At 34.2% G+C, this 19,506-nt stretch overlaps 3 protein-coding genes across 3 annotated transcripts; 2 read left to right on the plus strand and 1 right to left on the minus strand.

The window, feature by feature from the left end:
• Window positions 1-2,341: 2,341 nt before the first annotated feature.
• On the minus strand, window positions 2,342-6,258 carry LOC107492375 (DEAD-box ATP-dependent RNA helicase 24). Its single transcript, XM_016113395.3, has 5 exons — window positions 5,381-6,258; window positions 3,970-5,198; window positions 3,286-3,325; window positions 2,640-3,054; window positions 2,342-2,532 (listed from the first exon to the last, which is right to left on the minus strand). Exons 1-5 carry the CDS (start codon window positions 5,994-5,996, stop codon window positions 2,487-2,489), a joined length of 2,346 nt encoding a protein of 781 aa, XP_015968881.1. The 5' UTR covers window positions 5,997-6,258; the 3' UTR covers window positions 2,342-2,486.
• A 5,933-nt stretch (window positions 6,259-12,191) lies between these two features.
• On the plus strand, window positions 12,192-17,103 carry LOC107492376 (proline-rich receptor-like protein kinase PERK3). Its single transcript, XM_021126377.2, has 7 exons — window positions 12,192-12,687; window positions 13,262-13,654; window positions 13,823-14,194; window positions 14,433-14,642; window positions 15,180-15,849; window positions 15,936-16,083; window positions 16,253-17,103. The coding sequence occupies exons 1-7, from the start codon at window positions 12,678-12,680 to the stop codon at window positions 16,628-16,630; spliced, it is 2,181 nt and encodes a 726-aa protein (XP_020982036.1). The 5' UTR covers window positions 12,192-12,677; the 3' UTR covers window positions 16,631-17,103.
• A 1,361-nt stretch (window positions 17,104-18,464) lies between these two features.
• Window positions 18,465-19,157, plus strand: LOC107492289 (uncharacterized). Its single transcript, XM_016113291.1, has one exon. It carries the CDS (start codon window positions 18,465-18,467, stop codon window positions 19,155-19,157), a length of 693 nt encoding a protein of 230 aa, XP_015968777.1.
• The last annotated feature ends 349 nt before the right edge of the window (window positions 19,158-19,506 follow it).

Raw genomic sequence — 19,506 nt, forward strand, 5'->3', positions numbered from 1 at the left:
TTACTAATATAAAATATAATTATATATAGAGTACAAATAGTAGTGAGAAATATAAAAATGGAGAGAGGTAGATGAGAGAATTTAAGAAATGAGTTTATTAATTTTGAGAAAAAAATTCTCAAGAACCTATTTGTCCTTCGAACTTTATTTGTAAAATGACGTCAAGGACTTAGTTGTCCTTCGAACTTTTTTCCCCTTCCAACGTGGCACCGTAACGGATACCTGGACACCGTTTCAGCCACGTCAGCCAGTTCCGTTAGGTGTATGAGAGGCAAATTGACGGAAAGACTAAATTATCCTCCGTTTGTTAAAGTCAGAGACTTTTTTGTATTTAAATTTTGTCAGAGATGTATTTATCAAAAGTTTAAAAAGTCAGGACCTATTTATCTTTTTCCCTTAATTTTATTTTTGACTGATATATCAGTATCAGAGTTCTTTAATTATTGAAAGATTTTTTTTATTTTGATTACTCCATATTTTTTATTTTCAACTTAATTAATCACATATATTTAAAAGCCAAGATAATACAATATGACCTAAATATTCAAAAATTTTAGCTCAATTATATCTAGACTCTACTACTACGAATCAGTTAATTTTGATTAAAGTTTGTAGTTATCTCTCTCAAGTCTCAATACAAATTTTTCCCCTTTTTGTTACTCTTCTTGGGGCTAAAAAATCTCATTTATCTCGTATGAGGAAGACAATATAATACTTCTAATCAATACTCCTTTTCAAACGAGGGTTTTGATACCAAAAAATAAATAAAAGAATAATTTTATACATCTAAGTTTTTTTATTAATTAAATTTAACTAAATTAGTCTAACATAATAAAAATTATTTATAACTAATATTATTTTAAATCTTATTATTTAATTCAGTTAGATTTAATTAATAAATAGACTTGAATGTATAACATTACTCATAATTTTAACCTGCGAAATATGGCATATGGGCTATGACATAGTTAATAAATGGTAAACAATCACTTAACAAGAATTCAATTATGCACGGCAACAGGACTGGAAGTGAGCCGAGCTAGACCAAACTCAAGCTCGGCTCACAAAAATTGAGCTTGGCTCACGACTCGACTAGTCGAGTCTATTTTTTAAACTCAAACTCGGCTCACTGAAAGTTCACGAGTTGGCTCGAGCTCACGAGCTAGCTCAAATAATAGAAACATAAATACATAATATATAATTTTATATCAATAAATTATAAATTTTTTATTTATGTCCTACAGAGCAATTAAATTTTTAAACAGTATTAACAATCATTTATACTATAATAGTTATTCATGACTTAAGAATAAAGCTAAAGCAATCATAATGTATTATAATAATAATTTGACATATACAATATTATAGAAATTGAGATACTTATCGCACACAATATACGTACTTAATTTTATCGCACGGTTGTTAGAACGATTATATTATATAAAATAGAATATTGAGCAACAATAAATAAATATAAACACAAATATAAACATAACTAATGACCTATAACTTATGAGTCAACTCACGAGCTAATAAGCTGAGTTTATCCAAACTCAAGCTCAACTCATTTAATTTATGAGCTCAATTCCAAGTTCAAACTTGGCTCACTAGCTCACGAGCTTAGTTTATTGAGCTATTACCGAGTCGAACTCGAGCTAGCTCATGAGCTGGCTTGATTCACTTTCAGCCATATGCACGAGTTTTTTATTTTGGAAAATGTTTCTGGTACAAGTAGCACATTAACTTTCTTTCTGGTTTGGCCAAAAAGAATAAATATAGAACCTAGGTATTTTTTTTTTCTTTATAATCAAAATACTGTTTAGAAATAAATTTTTATACTTGATTCTAGAAAGCTTTTCTTTTATTCGTTTGGCCAAAAAATGTAAAGATAAGTTTTATCAAAAATAAGGTTTGTTTTTTTTTATATATGCATTTTTTTGTCTTTCTTTTTATGAATTTTTTATTTAAATTAAATAAATACAATATTTATTGAAATATATAACATACAGACAATTTTAAATAGTAAATACACATACACATCTGACAAAAAAAACCTTTAAAATTATAAATTATCTACATATTACACATTTCGCTAAATATTATATTTATTTAATTTAAATTAAAAAATCCTTTACGTCTGTCATTGTTTATTAATCACTTCTAATTGAAAAATAAAAAATGTGGTGCATAATTGTGGTGTATCGTACAAAATTTCCCTTCCCAGTAGTAGTAGCTAGTAGCTAGTACCTAGTAGCATTAATTGATCAATGTAATCATTGACATGCATTCGGCTCTCTCGCTCTGCAAAACTCTCGCCTAAATAGAAAGTTGAAAACAACAATAAAACCGAACAGAGCAACCTTTCTATAATTTAGGCTAAAAAGCATTGAGAAATTATTATTTATACAAAGAAAATCATATCAAGACTCGACCTACAAATATAGAAACATTGATACACTTGAGAGTGATGTCACTCAAATAAGAAACTACCTATCCCAGCCTGATGGCCTCCTCCTTTCTCTGGGTTTAGAGCTGCAGCACAAGTTAAACAAGAGCTCTATCAGCAACTAAATCGTTTGAACATGTTGCAATTCAGAGAAAGATAAAAATTCAAAAACTTAGCTTCGAAAACTACTAACCTGTTTGAGTTGTTCTGAGCAGGGTTTACACCGGAATTTGGGCCACCGGAGTTTACTGCTGCTGTAGCAGGACTGGGTGAAGCAGCATTATTATGAGAATTTATATCCCCGCCAATTGATCCACCAGATACAAAACCGCGAAGTGCAGGTCTCTTATTTGCAGCCATACTTGTATTGTTATTGTATCCTTGATTTTGGGAGTTAGAGGAAGCAGCAACAAAGCTACTCCGAAACTGTGACATCATTCCTGTTCGTAAAGAATTTACCGCAGCAGAGCGGCTCGGAGGGGTGTTAGATGAAGCATTGTTGGACTCGGGATTATATCCAATACCAAGGCCAAAATCAACTCCACGCACACCCCGGCCGCCACCGCCACCACCACCACCTCCTCCTCTCCCTTTGCCTTTTTTCCCACCTGTGCACAATACACAACAAATTCAGATAGAGATTATTTAATCAAACAACAACCGACATCACATCACGGTCCTACTGTGTTAAGGTGGAATAATGCAGCTTATGACAAGTGCATAAAGTGGTACATTGCAAGAAAATCACATCACCAATTTTTTCTTTTAATAATTTTGTCTGCTCAGCAAATCTGTTACTGTTCCATAGACATAATATAATGCAAAGTATTATCTCATACCTCCTTTTCTTGCATCACGTTTTGACCTGAACCTCCCATCCTATTAAAATACAAGGCAACAGCTATCAAATAAAATCATGACACAGGTGCAATCTGAACTTTTAAACAGAATCTTCAACATTAAGAGCCAGATTAAAACAGAGTTTTTAAAAACAAAGAACAATAATGAGTAAAAATAAATATATTACTATAGGAGACAAGCACTTCCAAGATTACTACAGTATCTCCATAGTGTTAATAAGTAATAAATATGGCTAAGAGAATTGATATATTCTTCTCCACATGTTTAATATTTAAGACAGTTTTTGAGGATTCAAATTTCAATATAACAACCCAAGTAGCTGCAATGAAGGAGCTATAATGAGAAAATTAACAATATATATTTTACTACACATTTGTTAACTCCTTAACCTCTTAACAAAATACTCCAAGAGGAATCACTCGTAGAACTCTGTTAGTTAAAATTAATTATGGGCATCAAAGTAGCGGTATTATATCAAAAACACATGCAGTGAACCAACAAAATATACAAGAATGTCATAAATAGGAGAGCCTATAGAATCTTTCAATGATATGAACCAACAGCAAAATTACAAACTATTGGCAAAATATTTGGACAACATGACAAATTGTATAAACATCAAGGTATAAAGTATTGTTGAAACAATTAAGGGGTATAATTACCTTCATAGCAAGATCCATCAACTCCATGGATACATTCTGACCAGCAGCAATCAAGCTATTAACCAGTTCGCCAGCAAAGCGTGCTTCTTTTTGAGTTATAAGAGTGTATGCAACCCCATCCTTGTCACCAGCACGGCCTGTTCTCCCAATCCGATGGACATGCATATCCATATCTTTTGCAATATCAAAGTTTACCACAGATTTAATTGACTTGATATCAAGACCACGAGCAGCAACATCAGTTGCAATAAGCACATGGTAGACACCAGCTTTAAACTTCTGCAAAGTTTCCATGCGAGAAGCTTGATCTTTATCACCATGCAGGGCAGCAACTTTAAAGCCTCTCTGAGCCAATTGTGATTCAATTTCATCCACAGTAGCCTTCTTGGAAGCAAATACTAGGACATCACCTTGATCGATCATCTCGGGCAACTTCTCCAAAAGCCAAGGCAATTTTTCAGCATCAGAAGGAATTACATGGACAACTTGAGTAATGTCTTCATTTGCCATTCCCACCTCCCCAACTGTTACTCTAACAGGATCACTAAGGATCTCTCTAGCCAACTTTTCAACTTTACGAGGCATTGTCGCAGAAAAAAGTAAAGTCTGACGATCCGGCCTAATCTGACCAACAATGGACCTTACTTGTGGCTCAAATCCAAGATCAAACATCCGGTCAGCCTCATCAAGCACCAGGTAAGTTGCTCTAGTCATTGTCAAGGCCTTCATTTTTAGCATGTCTATCAATCTCCCAGGGGTGGCAACTACTATCTCACAACCTGCCTTGAGTTCTTTGAACTGTTCAAGTTTTGACATTCCACCATAGACAGCAGACACACGTATACCATATGCTTTTGCAAATTTCTTGGACTCAAGATATATCTGATGTGCCAATTCTCTTGTAGGTGCGCATATAACTCCTATAGGACCCTCTTCCTTCTGAAGTTCAGGCTGATCCATGATATGCACAATCATAGGAAGCACAAAAGCAGCAGTTTTACCAGAACCAGTTTTTGCAATGCCAATGATATCTCTACCGGAAAGAATAACTGGTAAAGCTTGGCACTGTATAGACGTTGGCTTCTCATAACCTTGTTTCTTTATAGCACCCATAATTTGCTGAGAGAACCCACAGTCCTCAAATGTCTTTATTGGCTTAGGCACATCAAATCCCGACACACGAATAGCCAAACTCTTCCGGTACTCAGTGACATCTTGCTCACTCATACCTGAAGGGGAAAATCTCAGTTAACTCGCAGGACACACCTCAATGCCACCCTCTTCCATTATAATTATTACTACTTTTTAACATTAACAATTATGCAAATAGAGTTTGGTTTTAGCCATTAAAGCATCATAAAAATAAGCAAACAAGTAATACATTATCGATATAATTAGGGTCCGGAATTACCTGAAATTGAAGGTGCCTCCTCATAGAAATCCTTATTGAAGGGCTCATAGTCAATAGCACTGTGATCAAGTGGAGGAATGGGTTCGATCTTCTTCTTGTCAAGAACTATAGGATTATCATCAGAATCATACTCTATCATACCGGCATCCACAGCCTTAGCAGCAGCATAAACCTCTTCATCAGAATCGTAGCCAGCGTGCAGAGCCTCCGAGGCCAACGTCAACCCTAGGTCCTTCTTCGCCCTCAAGAAGCTCTCCATTGGATCATCCTCCTCATCGTCCTTGTACCTGTCCTCCGCCTTCTCCTTTGGCTTCGGAGGAGGCGCCGCCGTCCTCATCTCTTCGTGAATCCCTTCCATGAAGGCGTCCAGCGGATCGATTTCCTCGTCGCCACCATTATTGCCACCTCCTCCATCGCCGGCAGCTTTGTTGTCGTTCCCGGCGGCGTCGTTGTCGTCGTAATCGATGTTGTCGAGGTCGGTGTCCTCGTAATTGTCGTGGCCGTGGCGTGAAGAAGGAGGGACGTAGAGGCGCTGAGGAGCTTGGGATCGCTCGAAGTTGTAGGTGGATTGGCGGTTTATGCCGAAACCGTCAAATCCGAACTTCCTCTTCGACATGGTTTCGATTTGTTGCAGAAAAGAAACGCAGAGGATGACAAAACCCTAGCTGAGCTTCCGGGAAGCTGAAGAAGATGATGCAGGAAAAAAAATAATAATAAATAGTGTATAATAATAATGAGAAGAAAATTAGGTTTGTGAGAAATGGAATTTGGCGGGTTCGAGTGTTTGCATAGTGAGTATGGAAGCAGCGAAGAGTGAAGGGTCGGTGTGTGGGGTGGAAGTTGGAACCAGCAATTTGGGGCACCAATTTCTGGTTAAGGAAAAGAGGTGATGATTGAATAGCGGGTCGACAGTTTGGTTGGTTAGTACCCGAAATAATTGAAGCCCAAACAAAACTTGGCAGGCCTGGACCAGGACAAAGTAGGCCCATATCAAAGAATTGACATCCAAAAAATCGAGGCGAGTGTTGGCCTCACAGAAGCCACATCTCAAGTTCGAATCCCAGCTATAGGTAGTGATAGAACTTTTAGGTAGCGTTTGTTTTCAGGTACTGAGACAGAGACTGAGAGACTGAGACTCAGTATTGTGTTTGTTAGTTCAGAGATTGGTACTAAAATTTCCGTCTCTGTCTCCAAAATTTCAGTATTTCAGTACCTCCAAAAAGTAGGGACACAGGGGATTGAAATTTTTAGAGATAGAGACTGAAACTTTAATAACATTTTATACCTTAAATACTTTCATTTCAATTAATTAATTCCAATTTTATCCTTTGTGCAAATTAAATTAGAGTTTCATTCTTGTTTCAATTCATGTCTCCTATTTTGCACCAAACAGAATACTGAGATTTGTTTCAATCCCTGTCTCTCAGTCTCTGTCTCTCAATCTCAGTCTTTCTGTCTCTGTCTCTCCACCAAACGCTACGTGTGTGTTGTGTAATCTAAGATTGGGGTTGTCCAATCTATTGACAAAAAAAAATCGAGACGAGTGTTGTAATATGGATAACAATTTAATAAACACCCGTTATTTATTCCTCCAATCAAAATTATTTAGGCAGTTCAATCTTTAATAATGGACGGTACAAAATTTTCAAAAGTTAAAAGAGTTAACTTTTTACGTGTATAAATAGGAGATATAGTCCAAGACAATCAATGTTCTGAAAATTGGACCGGACCGACCAGTCAGACCGGTTTAACCGCGAACCGGCAATATTAACGATCCGGTCAGGTATATAAAACCGACAATCAGAAAACCCACAAAAAATCGTTGAACCGGATGAGAATCGGTCGATCAGACCGAACCGGAACCCGACTGATTTGTTACTGATTCTGTTATATCGTCTTATGGATGATTATTGGATTTCTAGCCATTTTGTTGTTGTTTTTAATTTGGATTATGATTTATTGATTTTAGTTATGGATGAAAGTACGAATCAAGAAGCAGTTACTAATAATGTCTATTTGAGTAATAATTCGTTTGCCAATCCTCTTGATTCAAATGATTATGCTAATCCTAATCCACCTAGTTTGAATAATAGTCAGTCACAAGGTTCTTTTAATTTATGGATTTTGATGATTGATAAATCTTCATGTTGGTTTTTAATATTTAGCTATTTCTTTTTACTATTTAACTTTTGAGATTGTATTTTGATAAGATCATATGTATTTGATTGATGACACTTTATTGTTGAATGCTAATTTTTGTTGTTGAATGTCCTATTTGTTGCTGAATGATAATTTTTATTGCTGAATGCTAAATGCTGAATGTTGTTGGTAATGGTGTTTTTGCTGATGAATGTCCTGCTGTTTTTATTTCTTTTTGTTGCTGCTGAATGTTGGTGGCAGAATTTAGATATGGTCATGCTGATAATTTTTTTTATTTTTCAATGTGTTGTGGCTAGTCTTTATTTTCGTATTTGGTTATGGATACTTCTTTGTTTTGTAGTTGCTGGTTTTGCTTTGATTTGTAGTTGCTGGCTCCTAATTATTGCTGGTTTTGCTGGCTTTGTTTGTTGCTGAATGTTGGTGGCAGAATTTAAAGATGGTCATGTTGATAATTTTTTATTTTTCATTGTGTTGTGGCTGGTCTTTAATTTTGTTTTAATTAATAAAACTTTTATTAATTTCAGTTATGGATAATAGTATTAATCAAATAGAGATTAATAAAACTTTTATTAATTTCGAATGATGCTGCTAATTCTAATCCTAATCCACCGAAGCAAATTTGCAACAAGTTCTTGCGGATTTTGATGATTGATAACTCATGATGTTGGGATTTAATATTTAGATATGTTTTTTTACTATTTAATTTTTGAGTTTGTATTTTGATAAGATCATATGGATTAGGTTGATGATATTTTATGTAGTATTTTAAATTTCGAAGATATTTTAAGATTTATATTAGATTATAATTATATTTTATGATGTTTATTTATAATTTATTTATTATTTTATTCTAAAACGGTTTTTCCGATTGAATCAATGAACCAATAAACCAGTGACTAAAACGGTTCGACGACCGGTCCGGTTCTCAAAACTTTGGAGACAATTGACACATACAAGACTAATAAAATAGAATTTAGATTCTCTAAATTTTGAATTTCACATTAGAAGATAAGGTGTGATCTTTTACCCTTAAATAGTTCTCTCTCTCATATTATCTCTTGGTCCCACCTATAAAATAAATGGCAAAAGATCACAATTTACTCTCTAAAGTGAGAATTCAAAATTTAGAGGATCCAAATTCAATAAAATATCTCTCTCTATATATGTACGAAAGTAAATCATCAAGCAATGCATGAATTATCTATTATATCGAGATAATAATATTAGTGAATATTAATACTAGAATTTTCTATTTACACTTCATTATTTTATATTTATTTTCTCTTTCTTATTTATTTATTTTACAACACGTTATTAGCACGAGGCTCTAATAATCAAAATTTAAGAACACACAGAAAATGGCAAAAACATATAATGAAGATATTTGCCTTGTGGATAATGCAAGCTCGTATATCATTCTCAAAAGCAACATATATTTTACTCATCTTATACAAAAAAAAAGTCGTTAATACAATTATTTGTTCAGACAATGTGATAAAAGGTTCCGGAAGAACTATAATTTTATTTTTTAGAGGATCAAAATTTATAATAAATAATGCACTATTGTCTACTAATTCTCTAAGGAACTTGTTGAGTTTCAAAGATATTTGACGAAATGGATACCATATTGAAATAGTGAATGAGAAAAATCATGAGTACTTATATATCACAACTCATGATTCAAATGAAAATATTATATTAGAAAAGTTACATTCACTTTCTTCTGGGTTATATTATACTAAAATTAGTGCAATTGAATCATATGCCATTGTAAACCAAAAGTTTACTAGTCCAAATGAATTTACAATTTGGCATAATCGATTGGGTCATCTTGAAACAACTGCGATATGAAAAATTATTGAAAATTTTCATAGACATTCACTAAAAAACCATAAGATTCTTAAATCTAGTGAATTTTGTTGTATTCCATGTTCTCAAGAAAAGCTAATTTTAAGGTCATAACCAGTAAAAATTAGATTTAAGTCTCCTGAATTATTAGAAATGATTCAAAGCGATATATGTGGACCTATTCATCCACCATGTGGATCTTTTAGATATTTTATGGTCCTATTAGATGTATTTTTGAGATAGTTGTGTGCTTATTGTCTTCTTATAACCTGGCGTTTGCAAGATTATTTACTCAAATTATTCGATTAAAAGCACAATTTTCAGAAAATTCAATCAAAACAATCCGTCTTGATAATGCTGGTGAATTCACTTCTCAATCTTTTGATGCTTATTATGTAGCCAATGGTATAAGTGTTGAACATCTAGTAGCTTATATTCATATACAAAATAGACTAACAAAATCACTTATTAAGTGGCTCCAATTGATTCTAGACTGTTACTTATGAGAACAAATCTCCTAATCTCTGTTTGGGAGCATGCCATTTTATATGCTGCAACACTTATTCGTTTAAGACCAACAAGTTACCGCGAATTCTCTCATCTGTAATTAGCTTTTGGCCAGCAGTTAAATATTTTTCATTTGAGAATATTCGCGTGTGCGATATATGTTCCAATTGTCCTGCCTTATCGTACCAAAATGGGACCCAAAAAAAATTGGGGATATATGTTGGATATGATTCTCTCTCTATAGTAAGGTATCTTGAGATACAAACTAGAAATGTATTTAAAGTCCGATTTGTAGATTATCATTTAGATGAATCAAAATTTATAACATTAGGGAAAAAAATAAACTTTTTGAAAAATAACTTAATTGAGACAATGTGAATTAGAAGTTCAAAAGATTATATATTTGTAAAGAATAGAAAATAAATTGCCTGATACATTTTCTGATACGAAAAGAATAACTAAATCCTATATACCAGTTTAAAATATCTCAATTTAAATTGAAATCCCAATTGGACAAATGGCCACCCAAATAAATTTATGTCAAATGTATGGTAGCCCTGTCAATTCTAAAGACAAAAATTTTCGAAAAAGAAAAAAGGTAAATATTATTTCTGTTGAAAAAGATAAAGACATAGTAAAGACACATGCAGTTATCCAAAATTCTGATATGATTTTGACGTCTGAAGACGTTCAAGTACCTGTAAATTCTTAAAATTGTGAAAATGATAAGATGTCGATAAATTATGTATTTACAAGAAAAAAATTGAACCGAAATAAAACAATTGTTAATGAAATATTTGCATATAATATGACATTACACATTATGTATGAAAGTAAGGATCTTGAACTAAGAATGGTCAAAGAATGCCGACAAAGTAATAGTTTGCCAAAATGGGAAGAAGCTATGAATGTTAAATTAGACTCACTTGTAAAACATGAAGTCTTTGAATTTATAGTCCATACACTAAAAGATGTAAAACCTGTTGGATACATATAGGTATTTGTGAGAAAACAAAATGAAAAAAATGAAGTTGTACACTATAAAGCTTGATTTGTAGCACAAGATTTTTTACAAAGATCTAGTATATATTATGAAAAAACATATTCTTTTGTAGTAGATGTAATAACATTGCGTTATTTAATCAGTTTATCTACATACCATAAGTTACATATGCATTTAATGAATGTGGTAATAACTTATTTATACAAATCATTAGATCGTGATATTTATATGAATATTCTGAAAAATTAAAGATATTTAAACGAAATTGTGAAATATTTTCCTTCCACATGTATTTTCGAGTCAACACATACCATACATTTACACATTAGTTAAATATAAAAATCGGGTAATGTAGCATGAGTAAGATGCTGCTGGTCATTCATTAAAACTAATAATTTTTCCTTCACAGTTTGGCTTTGATCATTCGTTAGACAGAGAAAGTGTATTTCAGCCAAATATTATAATTATAAGAGAAAAATTTAAAATAATTCTTGACAATTATTTTAAAAGATAATAAAATTTTTGATTAAAAAATATCAATTATATTCCTAAACTTTATTTTTATAGGACGGATTAGTCTTTGTGCCATAACATCATATATATTACAGGCCTCATAAATTAGAATATTAAGCATATTAAATCCTAAAATTGACATTGATCAAACAAAATCAACCATAAAAGGGAATACACATTAATGCCCTATCATATTCAGATAACTATTAACATATGCTCTCAAATCGCGCTAAATGCTCGCAACGATGGCCCAAATTTGTGCATGGTGGTAGGTTTTGATTAAAAAAATTTTCAACTAATTATAGTTATCATTTATCAATTGATACGAAAGGAGCTTGATCAAAGTTGAATTTAGAAGACCTTGTATTACTGTATTAGTATCCCGTTGATAATAAATAAATAAATTAATTAATGAGTGCAAGGACAAATTCTTGAAAATAAAGGCCCAAATCACTCAAATACTGGGACAACCCAGAACCTAATTCATACCCCACCGAAGAACGTGGAATGATGCAATATTTCTATGGGGCATGGGCAAATGGGAATAGAATAAAGTCAAAGCGAATAGCACATTACATTGGCTATGCCCATATGACCGTTGATAAACGGTTAATAATGGAATGAGGAACACACTGCACCGAAACCACGCTAAGCACTACCCTAACTTCTGCAAAAGTGATTGAAAAATGAAGATGAGGCACACGCGCCCCTCCCTAGTTACATCACATTAGCCCCTAACCGTTAGTTTGTTCCCTTTATCCCCTTAGTGGGGGTTGGGTTGGGTTAGGGTCCCCTCTTTTAAAACCCTCCCTTCCCCTTCATATCTCCCTGCTCCCGCACGCAACGGAAACAAAATATAAAAAATAAAAATAAAAAACATTTTTCTTAAAAAAAAAACCGATCCACATAAAAAAAACTGGGGAACTCTGCAGTTGGCAGTGGCGAGGGAAGAAGTACTGTAGTAGTAGTAGCAGTAGCAGTTAGTGAGGTGGTGAGTGGTGACGCACACTCGTATCATAACATCACAATTTCTTCCTAGTCCGATTCGACTCAGCAATGGTTAGCTTGACTCGGAGCAACTCGCTACTATTTGATGCCGGGATAACTCTATCGTTGATGAAATTCTTTCTCGGTTTGGATCCACCTTCGGTTTCAGTGACAAGTGGAGCTTGCTCGTAGTGTCGCCTTCTGCTGCTCCTCGCCGTTGATTTTTCTTCCCAATTGCTTAGATCTGAACCACTTTTAAAGCAATCAACGGCGTCGCTCATGTCTATCGGTAATAATACATGTTTTTTTCTTTTTATTATTTTTTTCCCTCTAGGTTTAGTTGTTTGTGTGAACCAGCATACCAAGGAACCAGCAAAGTAATCTTTAGCTATAGGCAAAAAAGCACTGCTAATGCCACAGTTGGAGTAGGAGCTGTTTGAATTCGCGCCTTATAGAGCTTGGTTCTGTAGTTAATCTTGTGAAATTGGTTCATATATGGTGTTATGGATGTGCATAATTTAAGCAAAGCTTTGTCCAGGTTTTGATGCATGCTTAGATGCCTTGCTAATTGATGACCCATTTTTCGGTCGTAGTGTATCTAAGATTACCTGAAGAAGAATATGTGTGCGGAAAAATGTTCAGTATGCTTGTTCATTTGTATCTGCAGGATAGTAGCCTGTTGAAATTTTGAAATGCAATTTTTTTTTGTTTGTTTGTTCATTTCATTTAACTTTTAGAGTTTCAAGGTAAAAAAAAAAAACCTTTGCTTCTAGGGACTGATTCTGCATAAGAAGCTATCAGGGTATGTGATTCTAAATCGTGAGTCTTTAGTGTCCTTGATTTTGTTTTTACTGATAATGTAGGTTTATTGAAGAATGTTCAAGGCCTGTTGCTGAAACGGTTGCTCGTGTTATTCTGCTTGTTGTTTGTTATTGAGTCTGGTGCAAGTGAGATAGGACCCCAACCCCCATCGTTAGCTTCAGACAGACCACTACTAGTAGATGACCACGGGTCAAAGCATTTCTCCTTTCATGGTACACCAGTTGTAGCAGTTTCACCAGCCAATCCTCCTTCATATGGTCCTTTAATGAGTACTAGTCATCCCCCTGGAAGTTCACATTTCTCCGTACCATTCAAGAAGAAGACTGAATTACAACCTCCGATTTCTGGATTTAAAGATATTGCTCCTGTACATTCTGCTGGAGCTGCAACACCTTCTGCTTTGGCTCAGCCACCATTGGCCCCTTATGTTTCCAGTAAGCTAATGTTGTTGTTGTGTCATTTTCCAAAAAATGATATATGCCCTGATGATGTACCTAGCTGTTTAATTCCAAATATTGGCATTAAATTATCTTTCTTTTTTTCTTTTTTGTGAACTTTGAGGCAGAAGCCCATAATGACAGTTGCTTATTTTATTCATCCAGATTGTTGTAAACAAGACATGGTATTGAAACGAGGCACTAAGAGTTGCCAGTGTGTCTATCCAATAAAGCTAGACCTTCTGCTTTTGAATGTTTCTCAAAGTCGTACTTGGAATGATTTTCTTGATGAGTTAGCTACTCATCTTGGGCTACGCAGCACCCAGATTGAGCTGATAAATTTCTATGTAATCGGTTTATCAACATTAAATATGTCAATGGATATTACACCATATAAAGGGATCGGTTTCTCTGCCAGCGAAGCAGCTAAGATAAACTCGTCACTTTCAATGCATAAGATTCAACTGGACCCTAAATTAGTGGGTGACTACAAAGTCATCAATATAACTTGGTTTCAACCACCGCCTCCTTCTCCAGGTAACACCAGGCCTCTGTAATTCTAAAATATTTAATTACTGTTTAGTAATCACAATGATTTGGTGTGTATGATAATTGAAATTAATAATCAAGCAGATAAGATTTTACATATTTATTTTATTCATAATGCCATTTATTTTAATTTCATGATTCAAATTAAGCGATACAAGTTATTGATCTGTGTTTGTGAGTTGGCAACTTGGCACATAATTTTAAACATGCTTGTATCTTAATGCAGCTCCTGCTTTTGCTGCATCACCTGTGAATACTCCTCTGTATCACTCACCTACTGCTGAATCATCAAGTTCATCAAATAGTGGAAGGCATTCAAATTTGTTTCTTATACTTGGAATTGCTATAGGCTTACTCTTCATTGCGATCATATCTATACTTGTACTTTGTTTATGTACATTGTTGCCGAAGGCAAAAGAACCTCCTGTTGAAAGTGGTAAATATCTCTATTTGTATATCTTTCTGTTTAAAACTAGTATAATCTTGATAGTAATTTCATTTCTATGACAACTAGGAGATGGTGGAAGTCTCTTTGGATTATGTTTGGCCACCTTTAAACTTTAATTTATTTATTTTTGGATATGAAGAATTCTGCAAATTGATCCATGCAAAGAGATAAGAAGAAGAAAAAGAAAGAAATAGTAGTTTGTTGAGAAACTTAATTCCTGCTTAGGTTATTACCTGGGCATGATTTGTTTTCTAAACAATAAAGGGTAGATCATAACATAGAGATTATATATGTATTATTATTATTATTATTATTATTATTATTATTATTAAGAAATGATATGCCTGCTGGCTGCTGCTAATGAACTTTGAAAGCTAATGGTGCTCGTGTCTGTTGTAGCACTGATAATGATAGTGTTATAACAACTAAGCTGGCTATATGGATAAAAGACTTATAGTACTAGTTTTAGTTTTTAAAAGTTTCAAGGTCATGTCCCTGCCACTAACTTTTGTCTCACTCCTCCAGAAAAGCCGAGGACAGAAAGTACTGTTTCAGCTGTGGGTTCGCTTCCCCATCCATCTAGCACAAGGTTTATTGCATATGAAGAACTTAAAGAGGCAACAAACAATTTTGAACCTGCCAGTGTACTTGGAGAAGGAGGGTTTGGTAGAGTTTTTAAAGGTGTCTTAAATGATGGTACTGCTGTAGCAATAAAGAGACTCACTAGTGGAGGGCAACAGGGTGACAAAGAGTTTCTTGTCGAGGTTGAGATGCTTAGCCGGTTGCATCATCGTAACCTTGTAAAACTAGTGGGATATTATAGCAATCGTGATTCATCTCAAAATCTACTTTGTTATGAGCTTGTCCCTAATGGAAGTTTGGAGGCCTGGATATATATATATAAAATATTTCTTTGTGCACTGATGGAAATTTTGGCCGAGTTTTATGCAGGTCCCTTGGGAATCAATTGTCCTTTGGATTGGGACACCAGAATGAAGATTGCGCTCGATGCTGCAAGAGGACTTTGTTACCTCCATGAAGACTCACAACCCTGTGTGATACACAGAGACTTCAAGGCATCGAACATATTGCTTGAGAACAACTTTCATGCTAAAGTAGCAGATTTCGGTCTTGCTAAGCAAGCACCTGAAGGCAGAGCTAATTACTTGTCTACTCGTGTCATGGGAACTTTTGGGTTAGTATTGATCTATTCTTTGTTAGAGTTGTTGTATATCCACAGAATATAGAGTTAAGATGAAATGGAACTTTTATGTGAGGCAGGTATGTAGCTCCTGAGTATGCCATGACCGGGCACCTTCTTGTTAAAAGTGATGTCTATAGCTACGGGGTTGTCTTGCTGGAGCTGCTTACTGGAAGGAAACCTGTGGACATGTCGCAGCCAACTGGACAAGAGAACCTTGTAACTTGGGTTGGTTCCATATCTTCACCCACAATTCCTCAATATTCGAGTCGGCTTCAAAGCATCTTTCTCTGTTTTCAACAATTGGGAATATTTTGCAATTTGAGCCTTTAATTTGTCCCTTTTAAGTTCTTATGCTGGAATGCTGGATAGTTCTTAAGTATTTTATTCCCTGCAGGCTAGGCCAATCCTTAGAGACAAGGACAGGTTGGAAGAGATCGCTGATCCAAAACTTGGGGGAAAGTATCCAAAGGAAGATTTTGTACGTGTTTGCACCATTGCTGCTGCTTGTGTTGCTCCTGAAGCAAACCAACGACCAACAATGGGTGAAGTGGTGCAGTCACTTAAAATGGTGCAGCGCATCACAGAATACCAGGATTCCATGATACCCTCATCCAATACACGGGCAAACCTGAGACAGTCCTCTAGCACTTTTGAGTTTGATGGAACATCTTCAATGTTCTCTTCAGGTCCTTACTCTGGTCTAAGCGCCTTTGAGAACGAAAATGTTTCTAGGACTGCAGTTTTCTCTGAAGATCTTCATGAAGGACGATGAAGGTTTTCACCAAAGAAATGGAGGCTGCAGGCTAGACTCAAGTCTCAAATCCACCGAGGTGCCAAAGTATTTAATTTCATAATTTAAGCGAGTTGTTTTGGTCCCACGGCTAGAGGTGAAAATATAAGCCCAGGAGTTTTCCTAAATGATGGAAGCTTTTTGTTGCTGTTGAGAGTGATAGAATTTCATTAGCAATGAGTTAGTTGAAGATGTTTGGCTAATATAGCTTGTATAAATAGAACTAAATTAGCCAACTGGTTCATTTGTTAACTGTAGTCTTGACATTGATCATCAAGAGTTTTATTTATCCTTGACAAGAACCAAAGGATGATTACTTGTATTTGTTGTATTGTATTTTTCTAATTGAATTCGTACAGGGATTTCTTCGTGGTAACATTTGGCCATTTGCCATCATTTATGGTAAACCACCATATCTCATTCTCTTCTGAAGGGTTTGTGAGGAGAAGATAAAACATATTAGGGTGCGATTGGTTTGTCTTTTCATTTTCCGTTTTTGCTTTTAGTATTTTCTCTTTTTGTTTTTTAGATTTTGTAAAGGAAAAAGTAAAAATAAGAGGTGAAAACACTGAAAATAAAAAGAAAATGAAAATGCAAATCAGTTTTTTTTTTTAATTTGTGGCAAAAATTTATTTTATATCATTCTTTTTTTTGGGTGGTACATGCATTGATGCACTTATTTCCAGATTTGTAAGTTTTTCTTTTTGAGGTGGTTGGGATTTCGAAAAGTATAATCATTTTACTTTGTATTTGATAAAGAGTAAGGATCATATGTTTTTGTTTTTAGTTTGAAAAGTTAAGTGTGCCATGAAGATATTTTCAAGGCTAATTTGTGTTTTCTAAAGTTAAAAGGTCTAATATGATCTTATATTAATGAGTAAAGTATTAAAATTAACTATGAAAGATTATGACACTAAAAAATCTGATCATACAATTATTAAAATTAATTTATAACTATAAAAGACAGACTTTGGTAAATAAAATTATCAAAAATTTCTTTTAAAAAATTATCAAACAATTTCATTGAGAAAGCTCTTTCTTATGCAATGTCTATCATATTGGCTAAGATATGTTTATTAGAAGATTTACTAATAGTGGATGAATAGGTTGCAGTAATTCTTTTTAAATTTTATATATTAAAATTAGTTATTAAATTAACTACTAGTATAAAATATATATTGAAATACAAGATATATATTAAAAATAAATTAAACAACATATGTATTTATACATAAAATATATAGTGACTGATTTTAGCGATTAATTTTAGTATATAAATAGTATTTTTATTTTTTTTATAGATGAAAGTATAATAATAAAAATTTAAATATAATAAACAATTAAAAAATATGTATAAAAAAATAAATAATAATTTAATATAATTATTTTATATAAAAAATTTCATCATTCTCTCTAAATATTTCAAAAATTAAAATTTCTTAATAATTTTAATATTAAAAAATTCTTTTAATAACTAAATCTTCTTAACACTTAGATTAATTTTCCTTAATTTACCAACCTATCATCAACTCCTAACTTTTAACAATTTAAACCAAGAAACACACCACAGTACCTACCACACACGTACACCTTCCAATTTGAACAGAAAGCTACCACAGCCAATGTCGACCAATAATCACTGCAACAAAACTGGATAACGGTTATCCCATACCTATTTTGGGCAAATAGATGCAACGAAGTGAAACTATAAAATCCCACTCCAGTTCCCTTTTTCAATCAAGGCAAATCTTTTGCCCTGCCTCCTATTTCTTTTGAATAAATTAAATAATATATTTTCCAAAAGAAAAAGAAGACAATGGCTTATAACAATAGCCTTCTCCTCATTGTGACACTCTCCTCTCTCCTCCTTTCAGGCCATGCCTATCGATACACAGGGAAGTCTATCTGGTTCACTAATCCAGCCCCCGCCCCGGCCCCCGTCCCGGTCACGGTCACATTTGAAACCACCGATCCAGTTAACGGCTTCTTCAGCGGCTTGAACTTGAACCTCAAGCTCGACGCTAACGGTGATGATGCAAAAATCAAGGCCCAGGTCGATAATTTCTGCAATGGCGTGGAGAACCCTGGGTTATGTGCCGAAACCATTGTACCACTCGTGAAGGGCCAATTGGATCCACTCAAGGTCCTTGACACTCAGATGAGTGCCACCCTCAACCGCACCTTGGAGGTTGTGGCTGAGATCGCCAAATTACTGAAGAGCCAAAAGAAGCCAGTGGGTGCTCTGGACGTCTGCAAGGAGTGCTATGACTCCGCAGTAGATACCATCAATGAATCTATTGAGCTCGTGAAGCAGTACAACGTGGTTGATGCTTACCACAGGTTCGGCAATGTTAATAGTTACAGCAGAACCTGCGATGATACTTTCGCTGAATTGGAAGTCACCAACCCTATTCCCAAGGAGGCTGTTGATGATGTTCGTCAACATGTCAGTAAAACCTTGGTAGTCCTTAATGCCTGGGTTAATAACCAAAACAAGTTCCTTGTTTAATTCATAATTACTAGTGCTGCTTGTGAAGGAGGAGGAGGAGGTGCACATGGTAGCCATATATATATATGGCTGCTAATTCTTTATGGTGTATTATCGTTGAAATTTGTAACATGTAATCTTTCACCAACGAAATACAACAATATATATTGAGGAATTTTTATTATTACACATGTGTTGATGAGTATTATGTGCTACTTCTCCAATATATCGTTCGTTACTGGTAATTTGGCATATTCATTCGTTAGGTCTTTTAATTTGGCGTTGAATTTATCAAATTTATCTAAGATAAATGTTAAATATTTAAAAGTTATTTATTTATAAATTAAATATTAATTTTTAACTTCTTTTA

The sequence above is a fragment of the Arachis duranensis genome, chromosome 6 (genome assembly GCF_000817695.3).
Source record: "Arachis duranensis cultivar V14167 chromosome 6, aradu.V14167.gnm2.J7QH, whole genome shotgun sequence".
Taxonomy (NCBI): Eukaryota; Viridiplantae; Streptophyta; class Magnoliopsida; order Fabales; family Fabaceae; genus Arachis; species Arachis duranensis.